The 14869-nt window shown below is 42.5% G+C and overlaps 1 protein-coding gene across 1 annotated transcript in view; it reads right to left on the reverse strand.

The window, feature by feature from the left end:
- Positions 1-10839, reverse strand: part of ACADL (acyl-CoA dehydrogenase long chain) — a gene marked incomplete at its 3' end in the record, with an annotated part of 38904 nt that extends 28065 nt beyond the window's left edge. The window contains exon 1 of the mRNA XM_084248803.1: positions 10661-10839. Coding sequence (XP_084104929.1) covers positions 10661-10737 — 77 coding nt within the window. The 5' untranslated portion in view covers positions 10738-10839. The remainder of the gene's footprint in view (positions 1-10660) is intronic.
- Positions 10840-14869: the final 4030 nt, after the last annotated feature.

Below are 14869 nucleotides of genomic sequence, written 5' to 3' on the forward strand. Positions count from 1 at the left end.
AGACCAAATGTGAATGGAGAAAAGCAGGTGAGGTCAGCGGTCACAGGAGACCAGGACATGCAGGGGCCTAACAGATCACTGCAATAATATGCAGACTAAAATTCACTGTATCCTATAACTGAAATCATTTCTTGCTCATAGAAATAACACTGCTAGGTACACATTTGTCCATATAATACCTTCATACTTGAGATTTTTTCCTCAGGAATAAAAGCTGAGCTGAGACTAAAAAACTAAAGGCTCTAAGACACTGAACCAGTAGTTAAAATAATTAGTAAAAAAAAGAACAGCAAAATTTACATTTAAGCCTGCCTAGATCTTGAAATTTTAGAACCCATGTTATGTTAAGCAATCTTTGGAAGATTTCTAAGTAAAATATATTGAGGCACAAGAAAATGGAAAGAAGTGCCAGGGAATATAAACACTTTTAAGTCAGGCAAGAGAGATTATGCAGACGGAAAAAACCTAAAACACTTGGCAGCAAATTCGTGGGAACATCCACTTCTTACTTCAGAGACCAAGGAAACTATATTGAAAAATCGGCCCTTTTTTGCTATAAAAACCAGCAAATCTGTACTGAATAAATTGTCCATTGTTTTTCTTTTTTTTTTTTTTAATTTTTTTTTTTTTAATAGAGGCCTGTTTTATTTATTTATTTATTTATTTGTGTGTTTTGTTTATACATGCACTGGGTACAGTCAGAAGCGCGGGAGGGTGAGAGAATTCACCAGAGCCAGAGCGGGGAGCAGAGCAGGCAGAAGGACCGAAGTACACTGCTGAGGGGAGCAGCGGGCGGCAGGAGAGGTCTGCGCGCCATGTGGGACCCTCCTCTGGTGGCCGGGGAGCAGCCGGGGATCGAACCGGCGCCACAGAGGCCGCAGGCAGCTTCACAACCCAGCGCTCAACTGCTGCGCCACCGGGGAGGCCCTGTCCATTGTTTTTCTAAGGCAATAAGCAGTTACTAATCTAATGCTTTAATTATTGTTTTTATTTTTATAATGCTTTAATTATTGTTTTTACAATCCTCATTTAATTATAAATGATGCATGTGCTCATTGAAGTTTAAGAAGTCTGTTATAATAAGACTATATAGTATCTACCTAACCTATCCAGAGGGTCCCTCAGGGCCTTTTCTCAACATTTTGTGTATGAGAGCAGATTTTCTTCCTATACAGTAATCAAAATAACTTATTCAATAGACTTAATGCAGAAGCAGATACAAGAATCAGGTTGTTTTCTATTAAGCCAAACATAAGTGTAGGTGAGAATGTGGAGAAAAGGGAACCCTCATACACTGTTGATGGAAATGCGGACTGAGCCAGTCCCCATGGGAAATAGTTTGGCGATTTCTCAATATATTACAAATAGATCTACAGTGTGACCAGCAGTTACACTTCCAGGTATCTAATGCAAAAGATTTAATACTGAAGAATGAAAAAACTAATTTGAAGGGACACACGCACCCCTATGTTCATTGCAGCCCTATTTATAATAGCGAATTTGTGGAAACAAACTTTGTGCCCTAAGATGCGTGAATGGATTAGGAAGATGTGGTATGTAAACACAATGGAATGCTAATCAGCAATCAAAAAAGATAAATTCTTGCCATCTGTGACAATGTGAATAGAACTGGAGGGGAATATGCTGAGTGAAATAAGTCAGAAGGAGAAAGACAAATACTGGATGGTTTCCCTTGGATTGGAATAGAGAAACAAAACAAAGTGTCAGATAAAACCAAACCAGTAACAAACCCTCAAAATCTGACTGTAGAATCAAGGCTATGGAAGGAGTCAAATGGATTGTGGTGGAAACCTAGGGGCACCTTGGTGGTAGGTGTGGTGTGGTGACATATACCTGAAGGGTGTGATTCTATGTTGCTCAATCAGATCATGTAAACCACTGAGGCCTCAATAAAAAAATTAAAAAGACTTAAAAATATAAATGTTTCCCTTATCTTGGAAAAGGTGTATTTTCATAAATAATGTTATTTATGTAATTATATGTTGGGTAAATGATTTTCAGGCTTTTCTGCCCTCCCGCTATTAGGATTGCATACCTGGTGGCTGGCACCTGAATTTTGGTACATTGTTCTTTTTTTTTAAAGATTTATTTATTTATGCATACTAGAACTGGGGTACAAGCCAGAGGTGTGTGTGTGTGGGGGGGATTCACTAGAGACAGAGTGGGGAACAGAACAGGCAGACTAACAGAAATACACTGCTGAGGGGAGCAGCGGGCGAGGCAGGAAAAGGTCTGCTGCGCCATGTGGGTTGCTCCCTGGCTAGGGATCGAACTCGTGCTGAAATGACTGCAGAGAGCTTCATAGGCTGCAACTCAATCCCTTGCGCCACTAGGGAGGCCCTACATTGTTACATTCAGTTGTATTGTTTACTTCTGTGGGCCATGGCTGCAGTATTGATATATTCGCCAAGAGGAGCAGAGAGGAGAGAGAGCTAGAGAGACTGGAAAGAGGAGAGAGCAAAGACTTGCTGGGGGCTGAGAGGCCTCCAGGTCTCCTGGCACCCCTGCCTGCTGGGTACCTGGTTGCTGCACTACATGTAAAAGCCTAATAAAACCCTGAAAAAGTCACTGAGGGATCCAGGACTCTCTCCTTTACCTGTCTGCTCTGATCAACGAGAACCAGCTCTGTGCCTTCCTGGCACTACATTATGCAATGGGCTTATTATTGTCATGTTATTACTGAGATATATTTGACATATAATGTTATATTAGTTTCAGGTGTATGACACAATAACCCATTTCTGTATATTGTGAAATTATCACCACGTTAAATCTGATTAACAACCACCACTAAACATAGTACAATTTTTTCCTTGTGATCAGTGTGGAACCAAGTTTAGCCAAGGTTTCGCCATTTTGTATATCCTCCACCTTGATATGTTAGTCCTTGTCCAGCCGCATTCCGGAGATAGTTTCAGCAGTCACAACCCTCACGCCACTTGGTGGCGAAAAAGCAGACCACCCCAGCCGCCAATGAGGGCAGTCCTGTCCATAAATGGGACAGCATCTCTAACCGTCCAGTCAGTTTGAAACTGTAACCGCGCGCGCCAAAATGCCTTTGTAGTAGCCAATGAGTAATTGCCAGCTTCTTTCAGAGTTCGCGCCACTCGCGACCCTATAAGATACCCCTGCTTCCTCTATTCGGGGCTCTCGACCTCTGCCGTTGCATCGGTGCGTGTCGAGGGCCCGGTCTCGAGCCCGTAATAAACTCCCTTTTGCATTTGCATCAGCTGTCTTTGGATTCTTGGAGGCTATGCTCGCCGAGTCTGCTGATCTTGGGCACAACATTTGGGGGCTCGTCCGGGATCGGCTAGCACAGACCCCAACCACCAAACAGCTGAAGGGAGCCATTAAAGCGCGCAGGTGGGGCTTCCCCGGTGGCGCAGCGGTTGAGCGCTGGGTTGCGAAGCTGCCCTCAGCCTCTGCAGCGCCAGTTCGATCCCCGGCTGTTCCCTGGCCACAGGAGGAGGGTCCCACATGGCGCGCAGACCTCTCCTGCCGCCCTCTGCTCCCCTCAGCAGTGTACTTCAGTCCTTCTGCCTGCTCTGCTCCCCACTCTGGCTCTGGTGAATTCTCTCACCCTCCCGCGCTTCTGACTGTACCCAGTGCTTGTATAAATAAATAAATAAATCTTTAAAAAAAAAGTTCAAAAAAAAAAAAAAAATAAAGCGCGCAGGTGAGTGGTGAGGTTTTAGTCTGCAGACCTGTAGTATTGAGTACCTGTATTTGTATTTTTTGTGCTCAGTACCTGTAAAATTGTTTGCAAACCTGTAAAAGTACTGAGTACCCATATTTGTATTTTTTGTGCTCAGTACCTGTAGAATTGTTTGCAAACCTGTAGAAGTACTGAGTACCTGTACTTGTATTTTTTGTGCTCAGTACCTGTGGAATTGTTTGCAAACCTGTAATTTTGGTGGCCAGACGCTTAAGTGGACGCGCTGGTAGGTGTCTTGGCGTGGACCAGGGGAGACGTCCCCGGACCACCTGAATGGCTATCCCCTGTGGGGCAGCACTGGGGTAGCATTTGTATGGGGCCCGTTTGAAAAATTTGTTTTTTGGTTCGTTTAGTGTGTTTGTTATTCTTAAAACTTTGGTGTTTGTCTCTACCCAGGGACCTCTAATTGGTTATCCGTACCCCTTGTGGGGCAGCACTGGGGCAGGTCCCCCTTTTGGGGAAAGTTCAAAAAAAAAAAAACTAATTTTGTTTTATTCCTGGTGTTTGTTGTCTTTGTTGCGTTTGTGTGTTCGTAACCATGGGTCAGGCAATGCCTACTCCACTGTCTTGGGACACAGTCAAGGCAAAAAGTAAAATACTGGGGACTAAAAAGTCACCACAGCTGGCTGGTAAGAAACGCTGCCTCTGATCTCAACAAGCAGCTGCCTGGACATTTTCTCCAGTGTTGAGATCACTGGTATATCTCTGCTGCCTTCCAGCTGTGGGAAAATTAGTCTGTCCCTTTGTCCACCTTAAAAAACAAAAAAACTGAAGTTTACTAAATTGTAGTTTCTCAGTGTTTTTGCAAATATTGGTAAAAATAACTGTTTCTTAGAATTAGTGCACGTGGCAAAAAAAAAAAAAATTTCAAATGAAAATTAAAAGATCTCTTTGTTCTTGCTTTTTGCCTCCGGAGAATTAATTGTAAATGGCGCCTATAAAAAAAATCCTAAATTTTGAAATTGCGATCTAAAATTGTAGTAAACAAAAGCTAATTCAAAATTTAATGGTTTAGAGCATACATGCCTTAAGGTTTAAGTGTTAAAAAAAAAACTGGTGCTTTGCTTTGTTTAAATATGTTTACTTGTGCTGTACGAAAAAAATAATAATTAACCTGGCCTATGCTAACAAACTTACTTCTAGGCTTTTATCTAAACTTCTCTTGATAAGATCTTGTTCCAGGAAGACTGATCTACTTGTCTTTTCCCCTTGGAAAAAAAACAATATATTCTCCCAGTAAAGGACTAGACTTCCTTGCAAAATTCAAGGTAACATCTAAAGCCATATGGACAAGTTACTGAAAAAAATGTATATAGTATTAGGTGTCTATTTTTTTTTTTTTCCTTTTCTTTCTTGCTTTTGTCAATCTATCTGTAACAGGGTGGTCCCCAGGAAAGGGGGAAATTCCAGGTTCCCCGCCCCACCCAAGAGAGGGAGGAAGAAAGCAGGATTAAAAAAAAAAAAAAAAAATCCAGAAGGAGACCTGGAGGAGGCCCATGGAGCCTAGAGACACATGAAGAAACTGCGCTTGCCTTTTGGTTGTGGACTAGGTAACACAGATGTGGGTGAGACCCGTGGGGAGGAAACAATGGCAACTTTTATCTTGATTTTAATTTTGCTCTTTTCCTTCCGAGCTTGTCTGGTTGTTTCTAACTCTTTCCTGTGGGTCCTCACTGGAAGAGGCCTTAAACTTGTGGCAGGCTTTGGGGCCTGGCTTGGGCCAATCCCATTTGGACGGAGTTTTACCCACGAGGGGACAGAGTTTTACCCACTTTGGGTGCTTAATTTAGAAACTAGATTCTTTGCCTTTCCTGTATTGTCTCCTAATTGTATTAAAGTTCCTTCCCATTAAAGTCTTGTATGTTTTGTGTTGATGCAGCGGATGGCAGAACCTATTTAGAACAGGCAGGTTTGGGGGTCTGGGCTGCCCCTATCCCTGCCCTGTAACATATCTAGTGCTTGCCTAAGGAAAAAGACTTGGTATATAAAATTGTTACAGTGGCAACTCTGAAGTTGACTTAAAATTCCAGTTCTAAGGAAAAACTAAAACTAAACTAAGGTTTTGCTAAGTTTAATAATAAAAATTTGCTAACCATTTACTGAACTTTCAGGTTTACATTTTGTTCCTTATTGTAAGGAGACTAAAGTTTAATGTCATCTCAACTAAAAAAAATTTTTAATTAAAAATGTGTCTAAGTTGTGCATTCTAAAGAAATAATAAACAGCTATTATGGTGTCTTACATGCAGAGATTAGAAACTAGAATGTAATAATTCTAAATACAAGTAAAGTAAAGGTAGTACCTTATACTGTTGTGCGTGTTTTAACTTCTTTTCCCAGGAGTCCTATATCTCTGTATTTTGGCCTTAACTCTATAAACTGTATAATGTTATAATTGTTTTTAATAGTCTGGACTCTGGTTAAAAATTAGTATAAAAATTTTAGCTTCTTAAGTAAATCTAAAAATTTCAGTTTTGTATTTTATGAAATCCCTTGCCTTTTTGGTAATGCATTGCTGAATTTTGGCAATTGCCTATTCATTGCTTGGTTAAAAAAAACCAACTATTTTATCCCATGTGCCCCTGGCAAAGAAATGTTATATGCAAAAGTGTGTATGTAAAAAATAGTAGCATTTTAGACACAGGACAGGTAAACAAGGTAAAGTAAAATAATTTATATCAAACACCTGTTTTATAGTTAATGACAAAAATGGTAAAAAACTAGTTAGCTTCTTCACAAGAGAGGCAGCATGATAACTTTTGTGTTTCCTGTATTTTTCTCTCCAGTATTATATGTAGACACTATATAAAAAAAAATTTATAATGTTTAATTATTCAAAATTGGGAGAATATTATTCACTGTTTTGGTGTCACTTAATATCCAGGTGGTCTCTAGTCTCTATTTTATAGAGATTGTATAAAACATATAAAAATGTGTAATTAAAATATGTATCTTTTAGCCATCCTTGTTCTGACATCAGGTGCAGGCTCCGGAGACCAAATCAAGGGCCTAAAATCCTTTTAACACTTTTATTAGACATAGCCTTCAAGGCCTACAGTAATATGGAGGGGACTTGCTAAAAAAAAAAAAAAAGAAAGAAAGGGAGAAAGGCAAAAAAAAGGGCCCAGTAGATGGCAGTTGCCATCACAGTATTCTGCCACCTCAGACTCACCCAAGGCCCCATGCGCCCTAGGGCATTCGGGACCTCAACCTCTCAATGGGCTGCCAGCTTGCATCCACTGCCAGCAACCAGGATACCTCAGCTGCAAAAAGCTGTCCCCAGGGCCATGCCTTCAGTGCCATCATACAAGGCTCTGAAAAGGGGGACTGTCCCACTCTCCAGAGAGGGAGGGGGCCAGCCCAAACCACGGGCCAGGATGGGAGGACAGGCTTGACGGTCAGCTGCCTCTGATGAAGAATCCAGTGCAGGAGAAGACCTCTGAAGAAGCCCAGAGGTGAGACAAGCTCCCCTGTTTACTGTTTATATGGATAAGCCTCGGGTGACCCTAGAAGTGGCAGACAAAAAGATCATCTTTTTGGTAAATAAGGGGCCACTTGCTCTGCCTTACTCCAATTCTTTGGATTGACCTACTGGTCGATTGTCTCCCTCACTAGTAAAGATGGCCAGACTGAGCCAAGACACTTTACAGCACTGCTACCTTGCTCGCTACGAGGCTACTTGTTTGTACATTCTCAGTGGTTAAATAAAATAAAAAATAGCTTTGTGTTTCTTTGTCATTGACAAAGTTGCACCAGAAATGTTTATGAAAGTATTTCTTTATAAAACATAAAAATATAATTGTGAAGAATTTTTGTTTGCATGATCATGGTTAGCCAGGTCTCGTTGTGCATTGATGTTGAGCATCGGTTCAAAGGAACTGTTCATTGCAGATTTTGATTGGTACCGGTGAGTCTGTGATTTTGCAACTTGTCTGTTCACATTTAAAAAAATTATCATGTAAAATTTCCATTTTTCTGTAAAAATAGGTGCAATAATAATCAAAGTTTTGATGTCCTGAGTCTTCATCTTGGAGAATTACCTTATTCTGTTTAAACTTAACATTTTATGTACTAACATTTAGAGGGCCTCATTTTGATAACTGCAGTAACATTAAGTATGTATAAAACCCTAAAGCCCTAGACCTGTTAATGGCTAAAGTTAAAAAAAAAAAAAAAATTGTGACCTCCTTACTCTTGAACTGAAATCTTTTGCTTTTGTTTTTCTCTTGCTTGGGCCTTACATCCTCAATGCCTTCATCGAGGTCATTTCTCGCCTGGAGACCATCGAACTATGAAGCCTCCACTGTCCTTTCGAGGTCCCTTAGATCATCGCCCTGCAGTGGAGCCCTGACTGTTTCCCCTCATCGCCCACTTTCAGCAGGAAGCAGTTACTGATCAGAACGACGCCCCTTTTCCTAACTGCAGTTAGGGGCTCCATTCGCAGAAGGGGAGGAATAAGACTTAGGGCAAGTTAGGGTAATTAGGCAGTTTTAGGGACAGTGCAGGAGGGGACCTCTGAAGAGTTTAGGAAGGCTTCAGAGATAACAACTAAAGGAATGTGTTAACGTTGGCCTTGGTTTCCTTCAAGTAATAACAGAGAGTGTTTTAATTGGAGCAGCAGACTCATTTATGCAAGGAGGAAATAAAAAGGGGTTAGTATTAAGACTGGTGGGCAGCAACCTGTTTTATTCAATAGCTGATGTTTAGTGACCAAATGAATAACTCTGTGACTGGCTAACTGGAGAGAGATCCCTTGTTTGAGCAGAGTAATTCTCATTTGTTACTGAAGATAATACCTCTTGCTGACTAGATAGATGGTTTAGAGACTGATTTTCAGAGGTCGTGGTCTGAGATGACCCAGAAAAAGTCAGTGTTTTGTATAAGGATGGCAATTTTAAATTTTCCTGTACCTATAAACCTGTGAACACATTATGTGGCTGAACTTAACCATAATTATGAGACTGACTAACGGATAAAAGGCTTGGTAGCTGTTGTTTTCTTAGCTGACTAGCTGTTTTTCAGAAAAAAAAAAAAAATGGGGGAATGTGGAACCAAGTTTAGCCAAGGTTTCGCCATTTTGTATATCCTCCACCTTGATATGTTAGTCCTTGTCCAGCCGCATTCCGGAGATAGTTCCAGCAGTCACAACCCTCACGCCACTTGGTGGCGAAAAAGCAGACCACCCCAGCCGCCAATGAGGGCAGTCCTGTCCATAAATGGGACAGCATCTCTAACCGTCCAGTCAGTTTGAAACTGTAACTGCGCGCGCCAAAATGCCTTTGTAGTAGCCAATGAGTAATTGCCAGCTTCTTTCAGAGTTCGCGCCACTCGCGACCCTATAAGATACCCCTGCTTCCTCTATTCGGGGCGCTCGACCTCTGCCGTTGCATCGGTGCGTGTCGAGGGCCCGGTCTCGAGCCCGTAATAAACTCCCTTTTGCATTTGCATCAGCTGTCTTTGGATTCTTGGAGGCTATGCTCACCGAGTCTGCTGATCTTGGGCACAACAATCAGAACTTTTAAGATCTACTTTTTAGCAACTTACAAATATACAGTATTATTAACTATGGTCACCTTGCTGTACATTATACTCCCATAACTTACTTGTTTTATAACTGGAAATTTATACCTTTAGACACCCTTCACTTATTTTGCCCACGCTCCCCATCAGCAAATTTTCCTTTGAATCGATGAGTTTTTTTACCTACATATTTTTAAAAATTGCACAAGTGAGATCATGTGTTTGTGTCTGTCTTTCTCTGACATTTCACTTAACAAGATTCCTATTAAAGGAACCAAAATCTGTAAAATTTATGTTTGTAGATATCTATTTATATCCCTGTGGATAGATACCACATAAATAAAAGATTGCTGGGGGGAGAGGCTTCTCTAATTTTAAGAGCATAAAGAAGTCCATACCCAAATATTTGAGGGTCACTATCTTATGAAGCACAGACCAGTGGAAAAGAATGTGAATCCTAAAGTCAAGTCACCTCCAGGCTAAATTTTTCTGAACTTCCTTTAGCATTTTGTCTCCCCACTTCCATGGGACCTTACAGTACCACAATTACCTAAGTAGCACAAGTACCATATAATTGGCTAATTTATCTGCCTTGTCACCCTCACCAAATAGCGAATCCTCTAGGCTTGTCTATCCAATGAATGGATTTTATGTGTCAGATGGTATCTGAGGTTTTTGATCTTACGAACAGTACTTTAATAGTCAGGAAGCCACTTAGAAACTCCCTCCATTCTGCATTTAATCAGTTAAAGGATCTGCGGCAAAAAAAAAAAAAAATCTGTGAATACCTATTCAATTCATTTCCTTTGTCGGTGTCCTCGTCAGGATTTTCTTGTCTGGGCGGTTTTCCCTAGGGCACTTCTCACATCTGCACCCCTGCGATTCTGTAGGGTGCTTTTCCCAGGTCTGCAGTGAGGAGCCTACTCCCACTTCACCATCAAGTGCAGAGTCTGACCCGGAGGCCGCCTTCCAGCTCAGTTCCAAGTGGACCAAAGGTCGCAGCTGGATCTCTCCTACCAGTTGCCACGGGGTGACCAACTGCCTCTCGCCTCGAGGGAACTCTCCCGGACGTGGACTCGGGGTACCCCCTCCCCAGCAAGCCTCAGAACCAGATCCGTGGGACTAGGCCCCTCCGTCCTGCCCCCCACTCCCCGAGCTGGAGTTTTGCTGAAACTACCCCCCTCCCCTTTACTTTCCCGGCCAACGTCGCCGCCTCGCCGAAGTGGGTCCCCCTCAGATTCTGGGAGCCCAGGGGCGAGGCCCAGCGCCCACTTTGATCAGCTCCCTCCCCCCTACAGCCCGGCCCAAGCAGGGGCCCCTACTGTGCCAGCTCTGGGGAAGGATGGATGCTGCCAACTCAGCTCTGCAGCCTCGGCCCTGACAGCCAGGGCTGGCGGACACTCACCTCGCCGGGGGCAGCGGCCGCAGCGCGCCCCGGGCTCCCCACAAGCGAAGGGACCCGCGAAGGAGGGTTGCGGCCATGGCTGGGACCGCGAGGGGCCGACGGGAGCGTGGACACTTCTAAGTGACTCCAGGCTGACGAGGCAGGGCGGGGCGCCCGGGGCGTACAGCCGGTGGGGCCTCCCCCTGTGCAGGCCCGCCCTAAAGACGTCCTGGGGCCGCTCTGATAAAGGCGCCCAGCGTGCCCTTCAGCACCCCGCAGCCCGGAAAGCGCGCTGTCCCCCTGGAGGTTGCAACCCCCTGCTGATCTTAACCCCCGAACTGCCCCTGGAGCGTTCTTATTTGCTTATCTAAGCCCTTGTACTTAAGCTTTTGTTGGCTCCTGAACTGTTTTGTCAAATGGCTGTCATCTATGGAGCCTCGAATAGATCCAAACTATCCCACAGAAGTTTCACAGGAAGTTTCTTTCGTAACAACTTGTAGCTATCTATGCGAACACTATTCAAGCCTATGGTGCTGTGTCTTTTTTGTTTTTTGGGGAAAAAAAAAAGCAATTTACCACTTCCCTTAAAAATAAAAAATAGCTTCCCCTCCACCCCATAGTTCAAGGGGTTAAGTCTCAGCACAATGAAGCTATCTGCAGCCTTTGAAGCAATACTTTGAGTTCAATACCCCCTCCCCAGCTACCCACAAGGTGCAGCAGACCTCTCCTGTCTCACCTGCTGCTCCCCTCAGCAGTGTATTTCAGTTGATCTACCTGTTTTGTTCCCCACTCTTGTCACTGGTGAATAGTCTCATATCCCCTGCAACCACCACCCACCTCTGGCCTATACCCCAGTTCTTGTATGCATAAATCAATCTTTAAAAAAATTTTAAAATACATTGCATATGCAAATGAAAACATGTAGTTCAGTTCTCCAATGGCATTTGATTTGGATTCATATCTTGCCACTTCCCTTTTACTCATCAAATGCTGCTTAATAATCTACACTTCAATATAATGAAGCTTGAGCTATTGAAATTATATGCATTTGGTTTATTGTAATAGGAAATCTCTGCAGGTTTTTGAACTCTAAAGAGTTAACAGTGAGGATTTCTTCAGAGGTAAGTAAGGACATTTAGGTCTTTTTCATAGGGGAAGTTAATCAAGGGTCTGAAATGGTGCTTGTAAAACAGATATACTCTGGCTAGAAATCAAGAATAATTAAGTGAATGCAGACTATAAAGAAGTTTAAAAAAGAAAGTTTAATTCCAAACAGAAGCATGCAACTAGTTTTAGCTTACAAGGCCCAAGGCAGGCTTTGTAGAATTTTGGGCTTTGTTTATTGGCTGCCTTAAGTTACATTGACCACTAGGAATCTGTGCTGAAAATTGGTTGGTCAAGTAACTTGCCAGTGTGGGGCAATAAGAGACAGTTTTCCAATCTCTGAAAAATAAGGATAATAATAAAACACAACTCAGGTGCCTCAGTGTGGTCCCACAATCATTGCAGCAGTAGCATTGGAATCAAAATATCCAATTTTAAGGGCTGAGATTATGTCTAGTTAACAAGTGTCACAGGTGATTTTTTTTCTTTTTAAAATTTTTGTTTACATAAATTCACTGGGCACACCAAGACCTAAGCTGGAAACCTCTCTGTTTCTGTTTCTGAAAAGGAGCTGCTAAGCAAATAAATCTTTCCTGCTAAAGGATCTTAGGCCTGTTGCAGTAAATAATCCAATGCAATTGTAAATAACAAGTTTGCTTACTTGATAAACCTTTCTTTAGAGAGCTTTCCTTCTAAGTTTTAGCTTATCTAAACGAGGTTTTGTTTTTTTTTTTTTTTTAAGATTTATTTATTTATACAAGAACTGGGGTACAGTCAGAGACATGGGAGGGTGACAGAATTCACCAGAGACAGCAGAACAGGCAGATGGACCAAAGACTCTGCTGAGGGGAGCAGCAGGGGGCTGCGGGAGAGGGCTGCTGTGCCATGTGGGATTCTCCCAGCGGTTGGGATGGAACCCGCGCTGTAAAGGCTACGGACAGCTTCACAGCGCAGCACTCAACCCTCTGTGCCACCATGGAGGCCCCTAAACGAGTTTATAGTTTAACAAGGCCGGATAGCCAGCCAAGCTGAGCTATCTCTCAAAGGACATCCCTGAATGTCCATCTTTCCCCCTTTGTCTAGCAGTTTTACAGCAAATAGTTGAGCTTGCTAATCAATGTTATCAATGTAAGACGGTTGTGTATAAAAGAAATGCTTTATCTCTAGACAGGTGCTCCGACCTTACAGGACTATCTAGGTCTGAGACCTCATGCATGAGTAATAAAGTTTCTCCTGACCTCACCATTCCTGAAGTACCCTTTTGTTTTTCTCTTGCCTGGGTAAAAGGCTAGAATTTCTTTTTGTCTTTTCTTTTCTTTTATATATATATATATATATATATATATATATTTACATCATTGTTCATTTTTAAACAATATTTGCTTCCCCCTACCCTCTCAGGTGCAGTCCCCATAGAGTTTCTAAAAGGCTAGAATTTATTTCTGCAACATTTCCTTATTTGTAAAATGGGGCTATAAATAGTATCTAACACTCAGGGCCTTGATGTGGCTAAAGCAAGACATGTGGTCTGGCAGCAGGAGGAACCACAGTACAAAGTAAAACCATGACTTTTTTCTCACTTAACTCTTAGAGGTCATGTTCTTTCCACGATGCTTGGGAAACAAACAAAACCCACTGATTTAGTTACCATCATTCATAGTTCCCAATATTTATGCTAATATACTTTTTGGACACTTTATATGATCCTTGTGTAGTGCTCAGATCCCAGGTTACGAGGAGGAAAGAGGAACTGAAATGTGGGCCAAAGTTAGCAGATTATGTCATATTTAAAATAGAGGAAAGAAAAGTGCAGCAATGGCAGAGCTCAGATGGAATCTGCCAGAATTCTCCAAGGGCCTCTTTGTGCATGGAGGTGGCCATCTAGGAAGCAGAGACTTGGTAGCTGTGACATTAGTTCTCTGAACCTCATTTACCTATCTGTAAACGAAAATAACAGTACTTATATCATGGGGTTATTGGGAGAATTTTTCAGATAATGGAGAGAAAATGGTTGGAAATACAGGATTAAAATAAGCACTTAATAAATGGTAATAATTGAGAATTATGTATATACTGGAATTCAAAAAAGGCAGAAAGCTCTTAAAAATACTCGTTTTAAAAATACAAATACAGAAAAGAAAAAATCATGCCTACTTTTCTAACAAAAATCTAAAAACCCTTAAACTTTCAGAGTATGTGACGGGAATTATTAAGTACTTATTGTAATCCTGTATTTCCAACCATTTTCTCTCCATTATCTGTGGACAGCTTCATAGGTTGTGCCCTAACCCCTTGCGCCAGCAGGGAGGCCCTATACCATGCCTCTTAATTAGAGACTAATTGCTTAAGCATAGGGACTGTCAGGCTTCTACTCTGGTACCTGTAGTAAATGTCTATATGGTCCAGACCTGATCAAATGCCAGCTTCTCTAACCTCAGTCACTTCCTGTTCATCTGCTTATAAATGTATAAAAAAGAGAGTCATCAGGGACAATTATTTTCATATTCTGTGTTTGCTTTAAAGAATATGTTGATGGGGCTTCCCCGGTGGCACAGCGGTTGAGTGCTGGGTTGCGAGGCTGCCCAAAGCCTCTGCAGAGCCAGTTCCATCCCCGGCCGCAGGGCGAGGGTCCCACATGGTGCGCAGCCCTCTCCTGCCGCCCGCTGCTCCCCCCAGTACTTCATCAGTCTGCCTGTTCTGTTCCCCGCTCTGGCTCTGGTGAGTTCTCTCGCCCTCCTGCGCTACTGACTGTACCCAGTGCTTGTATAAATAAATAAATAAATCTTTAAAAAAAAAAAAAAAGAATGGATGTTATAAAACCTCAAACTTTGAACCCTAACATGCTGCTACATTCTTTCCCTATGGGCCACACCCATAATAAAAATATTAGTCATAATATTTTTTTTTTTAAAGATTTATTTATTTTTTTATACAAGCACTGGGTACAGTCAGAAGCGCGGGAGGGGAGAGAGTTCACCAGAGCCAGAGCAGGGAGCAGAGCAGGCAGAAGGACTGAAGTACACTGCTGAGGGGAGCAGCGGGCGGCAGGAGAGGTCTGCGCGCCATGCGGGACCCTCCTCCAGTGGCCGGGGAGCAGCCGGGGATCGAACCGGCGCTGCAAGGCTG

Source organism: Talpa europaea (assembly GCF_964194135.1).
Source record: "Talpa europaea genome assembly, chromosome: 1".
NCBI lineage: Eukaryota > Metazoa > Chordata > Mammalia > Eulipotyphla > Talpidae > Talpa > Talpa europaea.